Source organism: Corythoichthys intestinalis, chromosome 19 (assembly GCF_030265065.1).
Source record: "Corythoichthys intestinalis isolate RoL2023-P3 chromosome 19, ASM3026506v1, whole genome shotgun sequence".
Taxonomy (NCBI): domain Eukaryota; kingdom Metazoa; phylum Chordata; class Actinopteri; order Syngnathiformes; family Syngnathidae; genus Corythoichthys; species Corythoichthys intestinalis.
In genome coordinates, this window is record NC_080413.1 from 18,065,379 (window position 1) to 18,084,017 (window position 18,639).

General features: G+C 39.5%; 1 protein-coding gene across 9 annotated transcripts in view; it reads left to right on the top strand.

The window, feature by feature from the left end:
* LOC130907443 (MAM domain-containing glycosylphosphatidylinositol anchor protein 2-like) overlaps positions 1-17,707 on the top strand; it is a 459,232-nt gene extending 441,525 nt beyond the window's left edge. For 8 of the 9 annotated variants that reach the window (XM_057822539.1, XM_057822543.1, XM_057822544.1 and 5 more), the window contains 3 exons: positions 5,094-5,224; positions 8,134-8,230; positions 16,412-17,707. In XM_057822539.1, the coding sequence (XP_057678522.1) occupies positions 5,094-5,224; positions 8,134-8,230; positions 16,412-16,500 (317 nt within the window). In that variant the 3' untranslated portion in view covers positions 16,501-17,707. Of the gene's footprint in view, positions 1-5,093; positions 5,225-8,133; positions 8,231-8,300; positions 11,199-16,411 lie in introns of those variants that run through there. The other variant, XM_057822545.1, reaches the window with a different exon arrangement.
* The last annotated feature ends 932 nt before the right edge of the window (positions 17,708-18,639 follow it).

An 18,639-nucleotide genomic window follows, 5' to 3' on the forward strand; every position in this document is an offset into this window, starting at 1 on the left:
AACCGATCTTTTTTTGGCATTGCACACCAGCATTGTTCATGGCAATGAAATGGAACTTACCTTTGGTGTAGCATGGCAGAGCAGACAATGTCATAGCGGAGACTTTGAATGCATCGAAGGAATGAGCACTGAAACATGACATTAGAGGATTAGCAAGGGTTTAAAGCGCAAAATGCGCACTGCAATACAATTGAATTTGGGTGGAATACAAGCGCACATCTGCAAACAAGAAGAGTTGGGAAAGATTTCAATTGGCCTTTCAGAATTTTAATCTCCGTACGAAGAAAATCCTTCGATAAGTCTGCCATGGTTGTAAAAATAAAAATAAGACTCGCATTGGCGTCGACAACAAATGGCAAAAGTAGGAAGTAGGTACTTTGTGAACAAATAGTGAAATGAGAACAAATCCTGGCAAATCGTACTGATTAATACACAATTCTTGGTTTGTCATTTCTGTTCGTAGTCCACAAACGGGCAGTATCTTATACAGTGGGGCAAATAAGTATTTAGTCAACCACTAATTGTGCAAGTTCTCCCACTTGAAAATATTAAAGAGGCCTGTAATTGTCAACATGGTTAAACCTCAACCATGAGAGACAGAATGTGGAAAAAACAAACAGAAAATCACATTGTTTGATTTTTAGATCATTTATTTGCAAATCATGGTGGAAAATAGGTATTTGGTCAATACCAAAAGTTCATCTCTGTACTTTGTTATGTACCCTTTGTTGGCAATAACGGAGGCCAAACGTTTTCTGTAACTCTTCACAAGCTTTTCACACACTGTTGCTGGTATTTTGGCCCATTCCTCCATGCAGATCTCCTCTAGAGCAGTGATGTTTTGAGGCTGTCGTTGGGCAACACGGACTTTCAATACAACATTTTTTTTGTATTGGTCGGATGAAATATGCTAATTTTTTGAGATAGGGATTTTTGGTTTTTCTTGACTTTTTTGCCAAAATCATCAAAATTAAAACAATAAAAGGCTTGAACTACTATATAGTACTATAACTAATATATGAAAGTCTAATATTTATCAGTACATTACAGAAAATAATGAACTTACAATATGCTATTTTTTTTAGAAGGACTAGTATATAGTGTTAATTGAGCTTACAGTTTTGTCCCAACTAACCTTGACTGTTCATGTCACTGCACAAACTAGTTTATTGTGCCCTGGTTCATAACCTCAAAACCGTTTATTTCGAGCTCATCATAAACAGGGGCCCCCTGAACTATGGAGCTGTGTCGCTATGAAATTTTTATGCTATTTGGGGGTCGTGTGGTTGACTCGACTTGTGGCTTGGCAGCGCTCCAGGCCGCAACATTGCTGATGAGAGGCGAGTGGCGGAGGCTCCAAAAGAGACTGCTCCGCCATTAGCTGGCGGGCGGCTTACCTGAGATTATGGTCACGCTTCATTTAGCCAGACGCACATCAAAGTTGGCCTGTGGTAACCGTGGCGCGTGGCTTGATGGGATTAAGCCTTTGGCAACTAGCAGAGGGAAGTTCTGACCTCACCACCAGCCGAGAAGAAAACCTCCTGTTCGCAAGAAGGGGCACTTCCTGCTCTCGCCGTGTATCATGGCACATTCCCAGGATCTTTTCCTGACTACAGCAAGCAATGGAAGTGGACCGAGCCCTGTATCACTGCAAAAACTAAATCAACACATGTTGAATTTTACCACGGGATGTTTAACCACTGACATAGAGGTGAATTCAAAGAAAACGCAAGTCAGCACACACGGGAGATAAAGAAAATAAGCGCTTGTTGCGGATGGAAGCACCCTTCCCACTGGGGCAATAGCTGCAATGACAGAATAAAGCCAAGGACATTCCACTAGCATGTCGTTCCTTCCACTTTTCAGACACAAAAAGCACTAGCACAATCAATGTGTTTTCAGCGCAGGTTGATGCAGTTGCACTCAGTGTCGTCATAAGTTTCAGATCAAAGCCCGATACCAGACAAGAGGTCTCGCAGAGTGGAGACCGTCTCTGTCGGCATCTTATTCACTCAATATCCGAGTGTTATTTTTTTTCATCCTGTCTGACTCACAGACATCATCTGCTCCAATAATACACATCACAACCTAAACGACAGACTTCAGTAGCTGAGAAACACGTGAACTTAGGAAGTGCTAAACATGCCGGTTTGTGTCAGAGCACGCCTGACTGACTGACATTTCACAAGTCTGTATCTCAAAGTCACTGATAGCACATGTACAGCTTTTTCTATCATGTTATGACAAGTGTCAGATTAAGTCAAATTTATTATGATGTTATTCAAGGGTCAATGTTTCTCTCTATTTCTTTCCCAAAGGAAAGGGATGGATGCAAACATTAAATCACAAAGTGGCGACAAATGCCAAATCCTAACATTTAACCATTTTTTTTTAACAAATTCAAATGTTTCCCAATTTTTTGAAGGGTAATGTCAAGAGATTTTTTTTATCATTTAGGGATATATAGAAAGTTCCCGTGACAGCATAAAAAAATCTTAGAGCATTATTATGTGAATTAGAATCATATTTTGAGACTATTCGACTATATACAACAATTTAGCAAAGTGCAGATGATGAAAAATTAGTCTTTTAATCTGCCGTTTAGCCCCGCCTGTCATTATAGCGCTCTAGAGTCCCCAGCTGGAGGATGATGTCGGCAGGGTCACAATTTCATCTGATTTAGAATTCAGCCCTTGAGGGGGAAGATGCAGAACAAGGAAAATGCGACGAAGAGAGCAGCAAAATGTCATTGTTTCAATCTCTCTACTCCAATATTTTTACAGAATATTATTTTTATGTAAGTATTTTTCCCCAATTGCTAAATAAATGGTATGGTCATGACAATTAAGTTTTGCTAAAAATGGATTTATTCAGAACGACAGGGCAAAATTACTGTATAATGGTCAAAACTGTCGACTTCTGGCCCCCTTCCGAACGGTATTTTATGCCACCAGAGTTTGTCCGGCTTTTGTCATTTCCCTGCCCCGGCTTCGGAGACTGAGGAAAGAGCGTAAACAAAACAGGAGGCGTGACAGCTAGCCGACATGCAAACCCGAACCAAGCGGCGTTTCGAAGTCTTATTCTCGCCATTTGAAAACGAAAAAGCACACAATACTACCCCGGATAATATCACACGGTGGCAGGGTTGATTGTCTTTGCTTATAGGCCAACCCCCTAGTGGCGAGTAAGTTACAGCTCGTCGTACCCCTGCTGCGGGCAGGAGTGCTCGTTGCCGGAGAAGCAGCTGGAGAATGACTGCCTAGCGGCTGTTCCAATCTTTTTCGCCTTTCGAAAACGAAAAATATACAAACTACCCCAACTCATGTCACATACGGCGGCGAGGGTGACAGCTTTCATTGATCGGCTAGCCTCCGGCAGCGAGAAAGTTTCGGCTCGTCGGTCCCCTGCTGCGGGCAGGAGTGCTCGTTGCCGGGGAAGAAGCTGGAGAATGAACGCCAGACAAACTGGACGATGTCGGAGGAGCGCGTGGCTGCCCGAGCCCAACTCGAGGATAGTTGTCTGTTGCCGGGCACACGAAGAGGGAAGAGGGGGCTGGAAGTCTAGACGATATGGAGAACCGCAGACGAGAGCCGGGAGCTGCATGAGCATAAGCCAAGTATAGCGCTCTCTCGGCGGGCACGCAAAAAGGACCGAGGGGGGTGTGCGACACGCCCCCGGTCGTCGGCCGAGTGGCCTTCTCGGTGGACAAGGAGCATGATCAGCCACAAAATGCAAGCCACCTCCTGATTAAAACGTGTGCCATGATCCCAGTATTTGACATAATACAAAAAACGTCGTTTTTTGTCCAATGGTCCCACAATTGTCGGACTTGTTTTGGCCAATCTCCTCAGTGAAAGGGAACTTTTTGAAACCCAAAAACCCTGGTGCAGCAACAAAAACCTGCAGTCCATTTGACTGGCTTGATGCGAAAAATAAATGAATTAATCCGCCAAATCAGCTCAATCCGCAGTCCATCTGCATGCTATAAAGCAATGCTGTATTGTGAGATGCTGACCCGGGTTACATCACATTCGCATTCTTCCTTAATGCAGGAAATCATTCATTTTCATGGCGCGGAATTCAAAAAATCGAATATATAAATCGATAGCTTCCACACACATGCAAGCGGTCATTTCAGTCAAGAGCATAAAATACCGCGTGACATATGAAATAAACATGCGTTTTGCTTTCATAGGCACTTTAAGGTTTTAACTATTCATTTAGGTAAATATTAGTCCCTCATTTGCCCATTTTTGCTATTTTAGTCAGGGGTTATTCCTGAAATGGATAGCAACAAAATACCGTAATTGTAAATAAAACAATGATGACGGTTCACCTTATCGCTTTATGGCAAGCCACATAGAAGTATGAGGTCAGCAGGTCTCAGGTAATTGGCGCAAATATTTTCAGACGACAGGCATGTGTCACCAGGAGTGCGAGGAAAGTTTTTTATATTCAAACATTTTTTTTAATTCTACTTCTAAAATCGTGATAATTTCCAGAGTTCAGGAATAATTTATGGGAGCACTGAGAGCCCAACTTAAAAATGTATCACTTGGCAGGACTTGAGTTTGACCTTCTCGGCTGGGCTTTGAATGTCCAATGAAGCCACGATATGAATTGAAAATGCATGTGCGACAAAAGGTGACTATCTGAGGAAAATGAAAATGCATAAAAAGGCCCTAACAGGTCAGTAACCGGCGGTGAAGAATGTTACAATGTCGTTAACGAGCCTGTAATCCTTATCTTTTTCTAGTCTGGATTTAACGGCTCTGGATTTCAAGTTTGTCTGTTTTTTTATTGTTTTGTGCGGTGATGAAAGTAACTGTACTCCCTCGGGCACTCTTGATGACTCATGATATCCTCTCATGATATAAACTCACTATTTATTTTCCAAGCAAATTCTGCGCCTGTCTGTCTCGCAGTTGAGAGATCCATGGTTCAAATCTGATCTCCTATGCTTATTGATGACTGTAATTGCCCGCCCATTTTTGGTGAATCCAAAAAGTATACTGGAAAGATTACTGTTGAGATAATAGAAAATAGTTTGTAGCATTGTTCGTTAGAAGTAAAACCATTTCCCTCCCATGCAGGGACGCTAAATGCCTTAGTCAAGCAAAAGGGCCTGGCCAGCTCGGATGGGCCAGTGTGGTCATTGAGCGGTAACCAAGGAGAGCGCTGGAAGCAAGCCAAAGTCAGCGTCCATCCGACAGCGTCATTTCAGGTAAGAGGTTTTAAATGTTTTCTCATACACAGCACAGCAGATGCAAACATCATAAATCAGTGATAATGTCGTGGTCCGCTCATCAGTTACACTTTATTTGAACTCGGTGTCATATGATTGTCATAATGATATGACAACTGACATGAATATGAATCAGGGCTTATGAGAGATATCATTGAGTTTCATTCAGCAAATTTTGTCACTTTTAATGCAATATTGAGATTTTTTTCAAAATATGTATTTGGGTTGGAATTAGAGTTTAGGAATTGTGTTAGTGTAAGGACACTTAATGACATCTGTCGTAGACATTCTAATGTTCATGACAGTGTAATGTCAACAAATGTGACTGTCTTATGACGGTCTTATGACACTGAGTTCAAATAAAGTGTTACCCACTTATCTATCTTCTATGCAGGCAGCGTGATTTCAGTTACCATTCAGCAGCAATGTCAATTTTGTTGGCTAAACCCTAACCCATACTTCACAGTGGGTATGAGGTGCTGTCTACACGCCAACAAGCTGTTTGGGAGGCATGCACGGAGAAAACTTTTCCTCACTCACAATCATAAACGCAAACGTCTGGAGTTCGCCAAGCGGTATTGGGGCTTCAACTGGGACCGTGTGCTTTGGTCAGATGAGACCAAAATTGAGCTTTTTGGCAACAAACACTCTAAGTGGGTCTGGCGTGCCACGAAAGATGCGCATGCTGAAAAGCACCTCATACCCACTGTGATGTATGGGGGTGGGTCAGTGATGCTGTGGGGCTGTTTCACTTCCAAAGGCCCTGGAAACCTTGTTAGGGTGCATGGCATCATGAATGCTTTGAAATACCAGGACATTTTAAATCAAAATCTGTTGCCCTCTGCCCGAAAGCTGAAGATGGGTCGTCACTGGGTCTTTCAGCAAGACAATGACCCTAAACATATGGCCAAATCTACACAGAAATGGTTCACCAGACACAAAATCAAGCTTGTGAAACATTATAGGGGAAGATTAGGTGCTGTTTTGTAGGCAACAGGGGGTTGTACAAAGTATTAACACCAGGGGTGCTAATAATTGTGACACACATTATTTGATGTCAAATAATTTTTTCTTTATGTGGGATTTTTTTCCCCACTGAATAAATGCACTTGTATTGAAGGTTGGATTTTTCTCTTTTTTCCATTAAGGTCCCCTATTATTTGAATTAAAAAAACATATTAGAAGCTAAAAAACACATCTTAACCAGGGGTGCCAATAATTATGGAGGGCACTGTACATTCAACATACTGTACATAAATACTGTATTTTTTTATTATAACAATAAATCAACAAGATGGCATTAACATTATTAACATTAAAGCGATCCATGGATAGAAAGACTTGTAGTTCTTAAAATATAAATGTTAGTACAAGTTATAGAAATTTTATATTAAAACCCCTCTTAATGTTTTTGTTTTAATCAAGTTTGTAAAGTTTTCAATCAAAAAATAAACTAGTAGCTCGCCATTGTTGATGTCAATATTAATTATAATGCTGAAACCCATAAAATCAGTCGCACCCAAGCGCCAGCAGAGGGCGGCAAAAAACCAAAAAACACTAGTAATAAGTGGAAATGACACTTTGCTGTCATTTTAATCTGTTTGAGCGGGGCATGTGCGTTAAATGCGTCAAATAGTTTAATATGATTAATTTTAAAAATTAATTACCGCCCGTAATGCGATAATTTTGGCAGCCCTAATATATACAAACAGTATATATATATATATATATGTGTGTATGTATGTATTTATACATACGCGATAATTTTGACAGCCCTAATATATATTAGGGCTGTCAAAATTATCGCGTTAGCGGGCGGTAATTAATTTTTTGAATTAATCGCGTTAAAATATTTGACGCAATTAACGCACATGCCCCGCTCAAACAGATGAAAATGACAGCACAGTGCAATGCCAACTTGTTTCTTGTGTTTTTTGGAGTTTTGTCGCCCTCTGCTGGCGCTTGGGTGCGACTGATTTTATGGGTTTAAGCACCCATGAGCATTGTGTAATTATTGACATCTACAATGGCGGGTTACTAGTTTATTTTTTGATCAAAAATTTTACAAACGAAAACATTAAGAGGGGTTTTAATATAAAATTTCTATAACTTGTACTAACATTAATCTTTTAAGAACTACAAGTCTTTCTTTCCATGGATCGCTTTAACAGAATGTTAATAATATGAATGCCATCTTGTTGATTTATTGTTATAATAAACAAATCCACTACTTATGTACCGTATGATGAAAGTATATATCCATCTTGTGTCTTATCTTTCCATTCCAACAATAATTTACAGAAAAATATGGCATATTTTATAGATGGTTTGAATTGCGATTAATTACGATTAATTAATTTTTAAGCTGTGACTAACTCGATTAAAAATTTTGTTTGACAGCCCTTATACACACATATATATATATATATATATATATATATATATATATATATATATATATATATATATATATATATATATATATATATATATATATATATATACATACATAGTAAATTTTGGGGGGATGCAGCGCGGTACCCACACTACCGTTGGGATCGACTGGTCGATCGTCATCGACGTAATGAGCACCGCTGATATCGCATATCAATTAATTAAGTTCATATATGTAAGAAATCTTGCCCTGACCTCCGTTCACCCAATCTGTTTGGTCTTATTAATGTCCCATCCCAAGCAAAAAGTGTACATGCAGGTTATGCCGTTATATCATCCCTACCAATGTTGAGACCAAATGTACGCCCTTGGACGTAATGACACTTAATTTATTTTGCTACTATCCGTCTGTCACCATTTTGTATGTATCTGTTTTTAGATACATACAAACACACATTGCCGAATAGTTAACAATCGCACTTCACTTTTTCTAGGTGGTACTGGAGGGAATCAGAGGACCAGGCATCGAGGGAGATATCGCCATCGATGACGTCACATTAGAGGAAGGGGAGTGTCGAGACCCGCCGCCCAGTGAGTAGAGCTGCCACATTCTGAAAAAGAATCCCTGATGAAATAAATACTAATCGTAGATGTTTGCCAGCATTCATCTGTCCTCTCCGTAGGGAAGAAAATGAGCCGGTAGCCGTAGCAACACTTTTGTAATCACATGAACAGCGGCAACGATGGTAAAGTGGAGGGACGGTAATGGGGTCGTATGAGCAAGCCAGAGGTAAAGAAATAATAATAAGGAGGGGGAAAAAGTAATACGTAGAAGTAGGACATCTAAAATGGCCTGAAATTGACAAGGTAATCTCGGACAGGCAGAAGTGATGCCGTTGCTTTGATTGAATCTTGCTTTCTTATGCTCCAAGGAGTTTTCTTTCCAGAAACATCCCAACCTCCCTTGTCCCTTTAACAATTCATGGAAAACTGAGCGTACCAGTCTCTTTTCATCATTGTGGGAGAAATCAGTTTGCAATTTTTAGTCCGTACGACGTATTTATTTTATGATCTGTCATTATTGAAGGTATTTTTTTTATGAATTCACTCTGGGGCTGAGGGTAGTGGTCGTCGGCCCTCAGGACACGCGGGGACGAGACCATGAATTATAAAATTCAATCTCGCGTGATGAATCTTACATGACTCGACGTGAGGTAAAGGATGGGAACGTTTGAGGAATAGGTAATGGGGTCTGACGGAACGTGACTTCTGGCTGATGCTGTTAATCAAGAATAGTTCGGCGCCACCTCACAAGGGTTCATCCTGTGCAATGGGGATCACCGCAAAATCGATACCATTCGTGTGCGAAATGTGAAACTCGATTATATGTCCATGCGAAGTGCTGCTTTTGTTTCGCTTGCAGGTTGTCAACCCATGAAAACATCGTTTGAGACTTCTTGGTAGTTTTTTTTTTTATATTTAAAGTCACGGTGTCTGATGTGCCAAGATCCCAAATAGTTGGCGTTACATCATGTGTTGACTTTTTCCAACGAGTTGAAAATACAATCCTTCAGTATACCATTCCCATACTACAGTATATCATACTATCCAATCTTTAATAGTTTCAAGGTGTCTTTATTATAGGTCTAATATGATTTTGTCAAAATCCTGTCAAATTACACAAAGAATTTACAATTATAGCACATATATAATATATGGCGGAAAACACAGACAAGACTGAAAAAGCAGTTTCTGCTTTTGCTCTCCTCTTTAAAATAAACTGCTGTATTTTAAGCCAAAAAAAACTGTTGTGTTTGATAGAACAATATGTCTATATGCTGCCATAGCAGATTCATGGCGCAATAAGCCCCCGAACTATTTTGAATTTGTCTGTTTTACCCTGGAAACCCCCGTTTTCAGACGTCGGGCAACCGCTTTTGTTTCAACCAAGCCATAAAACGGAGGTAATTAATAATATCTATAATTCAAAATGTCATTTTTAGCCTAGAATCATTAATTGATATCTAATATTTTGTTTAAAAAAAAAAAAACGACAAAAAAATTATTCACTCGCATATTTTAAACTTTTAAACAAATTACATCACAATTAAAAAAAAAAGGTGTCTGTCAAAAAGTCACAGATATCTACCTCATAACTATCGCTTAATTGTATTTTTTTTTTTTTTTTTTGTTACTGTCGCATTTTCTCCGATATGTTAGATGATAAATAATCAATCCAAACAAAGAAAAAAATGAAAAGAAAAAAAAAAAAGTTTAAAAGGATAAATATATGAAAAAGAAAATCTCGGCCACTCCTTGATGTCTGCGATTTCTGCATTGTGACCCTTGTTGTATTACCATGTTTCACCCATAAAATCCCCCAAAAATCCAGCTGTGGCTATTCACAGCTGTGTCTTGACACTCAGTGATATATGCTACATGGAGTTTTTGGATCGAAACAAGGAAAGTACGTGATAATATCCCGTTAAAATCATGGCGTCTTTAATTATGCTCTCGCATGCTCTCACCTCCAGTTAGGGTTTTGCCGTTTTTTTGTTGTTTATTTTTTCAAATGCCCTCCTGTTCAAAAAGTTTCTTCCCCCAGAAAATTGAGATTTTAAGCTTTCCAATCATGTATCACACATGCATATCGGACATTTTTTAAATTTGGCCAAATTGGGTGTCTCAGAGCGGAACTTCAAGTCACCTGAGTGTTTTCTGCTATGTTTTTTAGAACTATGAGTAAATACTGTATTACATTAATAAATCAGAGATTTAAGACGAGATATGGTTGAACAGAGAGTGGCTTGACAAATTGTCATATAATTTTCTACTGTACATAAATATTAGCTCTGTGTGCAGAGCTGTTTATAGAGCAAATATGAAAAATACAAGACTGTTTCTTGAGGATACCAAGCACAACCAGCCAGATGGCCCAGCCAACAACGGCCCAACTAAACTGTGACAACTCTCGGAGCGGATCAGTCAGCTCATGTCGATGAATAAAGAAGCTATCTAGGAAAACTAGTGTGAGTTGTAGGGTACATTTATCATCCACACTGGCTTAGGCAGCTCATCGCCGATGGACTACTGGGTCTCTCTGTGCAATTTGCACTGATCGGGCGGTTGTGGTGAAAGCATACTACTACAATGCAGAGGAAAATACACTATGGAACTCCCTCAGTAGCAATGATGGAAATCTAATATAACAATATAGACAATAGAAGCTCATACAATACAGTTGACATTTTCATATCGTACTGCAAAAGACTTGATAAATTGTTCTAAAACTATGCCATTTTCCATTTGCAGCTCCTGTTGCAACCTGAACATTCTCTATTTACAAACCATTTATACAATGCCTTTGAAATTGAGATGCCATTTTCCCTTTTAATTCACAAAAAAAACACTTTTTTTTTTTTTTTTTTAATATTCTGTGGTATAAACCAGTGGTTCTCAAAATATGGTATGAGTACCACTAGTTGTACACGAGCTCCTTCTAATGACTAAATCAAATGTTTGAATTACTTTTTTGGAACCACTAATGCGCACATACAGTTGTGGTCAAAAGTTTACATACACTTGTGAATAACATAATGTCATGGCTCTCTTGAGTTTCCAGTTATTTCTACAACTCTGATTTTTCTCTGATAGAGTGATTGGAACAGATACTTCTTTGTCACAAAAAAACATTCATGAAGTTTGTTTCTTTTATGACTTTATTATGGGTGAACAGAAAAAAGTGATCAAATCTGCTGGGTCAAAAATATACATACAGCAGTGCTAATATTTGGTAACATATCCCTTGGCCATTTTCACTTCAATTAGGCGCTTTTGGTAGCCATCCACAAGCTTCTGGCAAGTTTCTGGTTGAATCTTTGACCACTCCTCTTGACAGAATTGGTGCAGTTCAGTTAAATTTGATGGCTTTCTGACATGGACTTGTTTCTTCAGCATTGTCCACAAGTTCTCAATGGGGTTTTGGGAAGGCCATTCGAAAACCTTAATTCTAGCCTGATTTAGCCATTCCATTACCACTTTTGATGTGTGTTTGGGGTCATTGTCCTGTTGGAACACCCAACTGCAGCCAAGACCCAATCTTCGGGCTGATGACGTTAGGTTATCTTGAAGAATTTGAAGGTAATCCTCCTCCTTCATTATCCCATTTACTCTCTGTAAAGCACCAGTTCCATTGGCAGCAAAACAGCCCCACAGCATCATACTACCACCACTGTGCTTGATGGTAGGCATGGTGTACTTGGGGTTAAAGGCCTCACCTTTTCTCCTCCAAACATATTGCTGGGCATTGTGGCCAAACAGCTCGATTTTTGTTTCGTCTGACCACAGAACTTTCCTCCAGAAGGTCTTATCTTTGTCCATGTGATCAGCAGCAAACTTCAGTCGAGCCTTAAGGTGCCGCTTTTGGAGCAAGGGGTTCCTTCTTGCACGGCAGCCTCTCAGTCCATGGAGATGCAAAACATGCCTGACTGTGGACACTGACACCTGTGTTCCAGCAGCTTCTAATTCTTGGCAGATCTGCTTTTTGGTGATTATCGGTTGAATCTTCACCCTCCTGACCAATTTTCTCTCAGCAGCAGGTGATAGCTTGCGTTTTCTTCCTGATCGTGGCAGTGACAAAACAGTGCCATGCACTTTATACTTACAACCAATTGTTTGCACTGTTGCTCTTGGGACCTGCAGCTGCTTTGAAATGGCTCCAAGTGACTTTCCTGACTTGTTCAAGTCAATGATTGTTCAAGTCAATAATCACTCACAAGAAATTGCTAATTCGTGTTGCTGTATGTATATTTTTGACCCAGCAGATTTGATCACTTTTTCCGTTAACCCATAATAAAGTCATAAAAGAACCAAACTTCATGAATGTTTTTTGTGACAAAGAAGTATCTGTTCCAATCACTCTATCAGAGAAAAATCAGAGTTGTAGAAATAACTGGAAAGTCAAGAGAGCCATGACATTATGTTCTTCACTAGTGTATGTAAACTTTTGACCACAACTGTATCAAGTAAAGTTGTATTCAACTTACACAAAAAAGTTTCTCATAGAATGTTTTAAGACCATTTCTTTTCAAATATTTTGAAACAACTTTGAAGTATAATACCATTTAATGTAATCATTAAATACATGTCATTTTTTTCCCCTAAAGAAATCTGAGCGCAGTGTTAATGTTCAATATGTGGCTTATAAAAAATATAAAATATACATTTAAAATTATTAGGGCTGTCAAACGATTAAAATTTTTAATCGAGTTAATTACAGCTTAAAAATTAATTAATCGTAATTAATCGCAATTAATCGCAATTCAAACCATCTCTAAAATATGCCATATTTTTATGTAAATTATTGTTGGAATGGATAAGACAAATGACGGATATATACATACAACATACTGTACATCAGTACTGTATTTGTTTATTGTAACAATAAATCCACAAATGGCATTATTAACATTCTTTCTGTTAGTGATCCACGGATAGAAAGACTTGTAGTTCTTAAACGATAAATGTTATAGTTACAAGTTATAGTATTTTTATATTAAAACCCATCTCCATGTTTTCGTTTTAATAAAATTTGTAAAATTTTCAATCAAAAGTAGTTAATACTGTATAATAATAAGAAGAATAAAAATAACAATAATAAAAATAGAGTTAAAAGTTTTACGTGTATTTTGCATAGCTAAATTGATATGGAATGCCAGTTTATTTAGCATTGTTGTCTAACTGTCAGAATAGGGCCTCATTACTATAGACTGAAGTGCTTTTCTTTTTGAGAACATTATTTTTTTTGAGAGAGAGATAGAAGTATTATTTTTGTTGTGCTTTCACTAAACGATACTTATGTTTGTTGTGAAGGAGAAGCTTATGCCAATAAATGGCGCCCCTGTGTCTGGGTTTTGGCAGTGTAACAAATACTTGTTCTCCCCACTGTATCTGTACATATCTTACCCAGAATAAAACAAGAGACACATAATTGCCACTAAAAGAAGGAAAACTTACCGAAATATGTGTGGAGCACAAATAGCAATTTGCATTGCGTTGTGAATACAGCATAAACGTCTCACAACTACTAATTCTCCCACGTTTAGAAGACATAACATGAGTATGGAACGGCGCTGCCTCCAAGCGGCCGGTGGCATTCTCTTCACTCTTAATGTCCATAAACGGCCTCATTGTAATGTTTGAGGCAATATGCCAGCGGGTGCGTTAATTGCGTCAAATATTTTAACGTGATTAATTAAAAAAATTAATTACGCCCGTTAACGCGATAATTTTGACAGCCCTAAAAATTATATAAAAATAATATTTTAACATCTTTCTTTTTTCTGACCATTTTACTGCATTAACATATTTTTGTACGTATATTAAATATTAACACTTTATTCGACAGTGGCGTCATAAGACCTAAGGGCGTAGGTTTGGTCTCAGCATTGGTCAGGACGATATAACAGCATAACCTGCATGTAGTTTTTACTGGGGAAGAGACATTAATAAGACCAAACAGATTGGATGAACAAATCTTAACTTTTTACCTCGATTATGATTAATTTATGATTATCTGGGGGGAAAAATGTCTGCATAGGCTGCAAATAAAAATATTTCCAAACAAATACTGTTGAAAAGAAATAAATACATTATAATTAATAAACAAATGCCCTAATAGCAGGGTGGTGCAGAGACCGATGAAGTGGCAGGTGCTCATAGATCAAAATGGGCACATGAACAAGTTTTTAGAACACCTCACAACACCATAACTTTCAATTTAACCAGTTTTTCAGTATAATTGGCTGTGACTGTGACAGACTTTAATTGGGAGGGGAAATAGTGAATAGAAATCAACAATGTCATCAACACTTTCTGGCTGTGACTCAGTCAGTCTTTGCCTCTTTTCTTCTTTCAACCTATATATCAAAACTTCCTTCCTAAACTTGTTGTTCATCTGAGAACAAACCACATCGGATGGCCACTGAGCCCCCATCAGCACAGATTTTTTTAATGGCGTTTTTTTTTTTTTTTTTTTTCTTTAATAAAGGTGTTTTCGGTGTACAAGTAATGTACTCTGTGGCGTGCCTGCACAGTCGGCCAGCACACACATACGCACCACAAAAAAAGGCTAGTCAAAAGGGGCACTTTGGCCATGTAGGGGTAAAGGGGCAGGTGCTCAAGCACCCTTTGCCCCCCACCCCCCCTGCACGTGCCTGCCTAAGAGGTATTGGGTTTCAAAACTGTGAAGTCACAACATGCTCTAGCCGCAAAATCACATTGATTGATTTTTAAAGAATTTATTTGCAAATCATGGTGGAAAATAAGTATTTGGTCAATACCAAAAGTTCATCTTAATACTTTGTTATGTACCCTTTGTTGGCAATAACGGTGGCCAAACGTTTTCTGTAACTCTTCACAAGCTTTTCACAGACCGTTGCTGGTATTTTGGCCCATTCCTCCATGCAGATCTCCTCCAGAGAAGTGATGTTTCAGCTTTTCTATGGGGTTGAGATCTGGAGACTGGCTAGGCCACTCCAGGACCTTGAAATGCTTCTTACAAAGCTATTCCTTTGTTGCCCTGGCTGTGTGTTCGGGATCATTGTCATGCTGAAAGACCCAGCCACGTCTCATCTTCAATGCCTTTGCTGATGGAAGGAGATTTTCACTCAAAATCTCTCAATACATGGCCCCATTCATTCTTTCCTTTACACAGATCAGTCGTCCTGCTCCCTTTGCAGAAAAACAGCCCCAAAGCATGATGTTTCCACCCCCATGCTTCACAGTAGGTATGGTGTTCTTCGGATACAATTCAGTATTCTTTCTCCTCCAAACACGAGAACCTGTGTTTCTACCAAAACGTTCTATTTTGGTTTCATCTGACCATAACACATTCTCCCAGTCCTCTTCTGGATCATCCAAAAGTTATCTAGGGAACTGCAGACTGGCCTGGACATGTACTTTCTTCAGCAAGGGGACACGTCTGGCAGTGCAGGATTTGAGTCCCTGGCGGCGCATTGTGTTACTGATAGTAGCCTTTGTTACTGTGGTCCCAGCTCTCTGTAGGTCATTCACTAGGTCCCCTCATGTGGTTCTGGGATTTTTGCTCACCGTTCTTGTTATCATTTTGACGCCACGGGGTGAGATCTTGCATGGAGCCCCAGATCGAGGGAGATTATCAGTGGTCTTGTATGTCTTCCATTTTCTAATAATTGCTCCCACAGTTTATTTCTTTACACCAAGCGTTTTACCTATTGCAGTCTTCACAGCCTGGTGCAGGTCTACAATTTTGTCTCTTGTGTCCTTCGACAGCTCTTTGGTCTTGGCCATAGTTGAGTTTGGAGTGTGACTGACTGAGGTTGTGGACAGGTGTCTTTTATACCGATAATGAGTTAAAACAGGTGCCATTAATACAGGTAACAAGTGGAGCCTCGTTAGACCTCTTTAGACGTCGTTAGAAGACGTTAGACCTCTTTGACAGCCAGAAAGCTTGCTTTTTTGTAGATGACCAAATGCTTATTTTCCACTGTAATTTGGAAATAAATTCTTTAAAAATCAAACAATGTGATTTTCTGTATTTTTTTCCTTATTCCGTCTCTCGTGGTTGAGGTTTACCCTTGTTGACAATTACAGGCCTCTCTAATATTTTCAAGTGGGAGAACTTGCACAATTAGTGGTTGACTAAATACTTATTTGCCCCACTCTACGTTACTTACAGTGGCTGCTGGCGGCCAAAAAAAACCTTCTAACATCGTTCTTTTTCTCATCTACCAGACCTGAGTGCCATTGCTCAATCCACCTCACTGCATATATGGCTGCTGTGCGTCACTGTGGTGGTGACCCTCCTGGAGGGCCAGAGGTGACCCTTCTGTCCGTCGTCTCAGAGGCCGACCTTCAGACCTGTCGTCTGTGAGCTGTACCCTCGACATCCCGTCACCAAAGATCCACGCATCCAGAAAGCGGCGACGGTCCCCTCTGAACTCCAATGGACCGCATTGGGACAGAAATCAAGACATTAAACTGTGATTACAAAAAAGAGAGGAAAAGTAATAAAGATGTGCTAATTTTGGGGGGGAAGAAAAAAAGACCTTCGTACAGCGCTCCTCAGTGCGGGACTCTCTTGATGAGCACAAAGGGTGAACTTTGGCGACGCATCGTGGGAGGGGCAGTTTGTAAAGCACAAGAACAATTTTATGACGTTATATGAAGAAAAATAAAATATATATATATATATCTTTGCAAGGCAGCGAAATATGGATGCTGCTGACATTTTGAAGGAGGAAATTGAATCAGACCTTTCTCTGTGTATCTTTATCTTCATTTCCCTCGCACCAGATGCCAATCGCTTGTTTTTTTCCACTGGCCTCATTTTTGTTGCTTTATCTGCTTGGTGCTGGTCTGGAAAAAAAAATCAAGACCTCTGGCAACGCTTTGTTCTGTTTGCTTTAAGACCCTGGTCTCCCCTCCCTATTCCCCCATGGCTGCCTATGTACTTTTTACACTGTGCCCACGAATCAAGTGGCCGACCGATGGTACAATGGCGGAACAAAGAGGAATATCGGCGAAAAGATAGCTGGACTACAGAGTGGCGGGCGAAAAAAGCCAAAGGCCGAGAAGTCCAGGACATGATTGATTACAGTGGGGCGGTCCGATGAGCGAGGCCTGACACAGTCGCGACGGTCCGCCGGAGAAAAAGAAGCCACTTTTCTTTCTGCCATGAAACAAAGTGCCTTCAAGATTACAACGCGGAATCTCGAGCCCGGCTGTCGCGCAACATCGAACACAAGCGTCCATGCTTCGTCTGACGGGCTATTTTGTACACGCATCTCTTTTTGCGCCCTCCCCCCACACACACAAGTGCTGACGGGGTATTGGGTCTTAAAGCCAAGGACCGTTGGCTAGACCGCAGGCTTGGGAACTAAACAAGAAAACGCAGGCTCTGGATATTTTTCAATGTTCAAAGACATTCGGACTGACTACCCTACTGAGGTAGATTTTTTTTTTTTAAATCAAAAAATGAGAGGGACACTGGGTGACCGGCTCCTCTCCGCCGCCATTTCTACAACAACGTTACCAGAACAAAAAATATATGAATAATAATGATGATAATAATAATATTAATAATAATGTTGATAATAGTCATGATATTTTATTACTCCAGCGAGAATGTTTCTCTGCTTTTACACAAACTGTGAAGATTTGACTGTGGACGATCTACCTGAGACCATAACCTTAACCAGCGGGGGGTTTTTAAGAAATGTATTGTAAAATGAAAAACTAAAGAAAAAAAAGACAAAGAAAATGAGAAGTTTATGTTCATTGTTGGTTATGACAAACGCTTTGATGACTTGTCTCATTTATTCCCCCTTCTGTTCTTTCACCTCCCTTGCATTGACGAAGTATCCAAGCAGACAGAAGCGTTACGAATGATGCTGATTGTGTACGTTGTATAACTTGTAAATGTTAAAGAATCTCTATGGAAGAGGTTTTTGATCCGTGTTTTATGTTGGCATCCAGGAAGCACAACATTATAATTTCAAATACATTTTTTTATATTTCTCCGCACAAATCAGAATTTTCTGGGATCGCATGCAAAATGTTCAATGCTCCAAAAAAAACCTTCACAGCAGTGTTGTTTTTGTCAGCCCATTTAATTTTCATCTTAGTCTTTTGGACGAAAATACTAATTAGTCTTAGTCCTATTAGTCATCTCAAAATGTGTTTGTCTTCGTCTAGTTTTAGTCGACGTTTGCTAAAAGTTTTCATCTGTAAAATTAAAAAAAATTCCTCCTAAAAGAAATAATAAATGTTTCCAACTATTTCGAATGAACATTGACAGACGAGCATATGTTGTAGCCTCTATATACAAAGACGTCGCCAACTTGGTGATAATACACACACAGTAGCAAAACAGTAGGTTATTTTCAATTCATTTTACCCACCTGGACACCACAAACAAAGTAAAAAAAAGTCAGAGTTTAAGAGTACATTCGCCGTTAGCA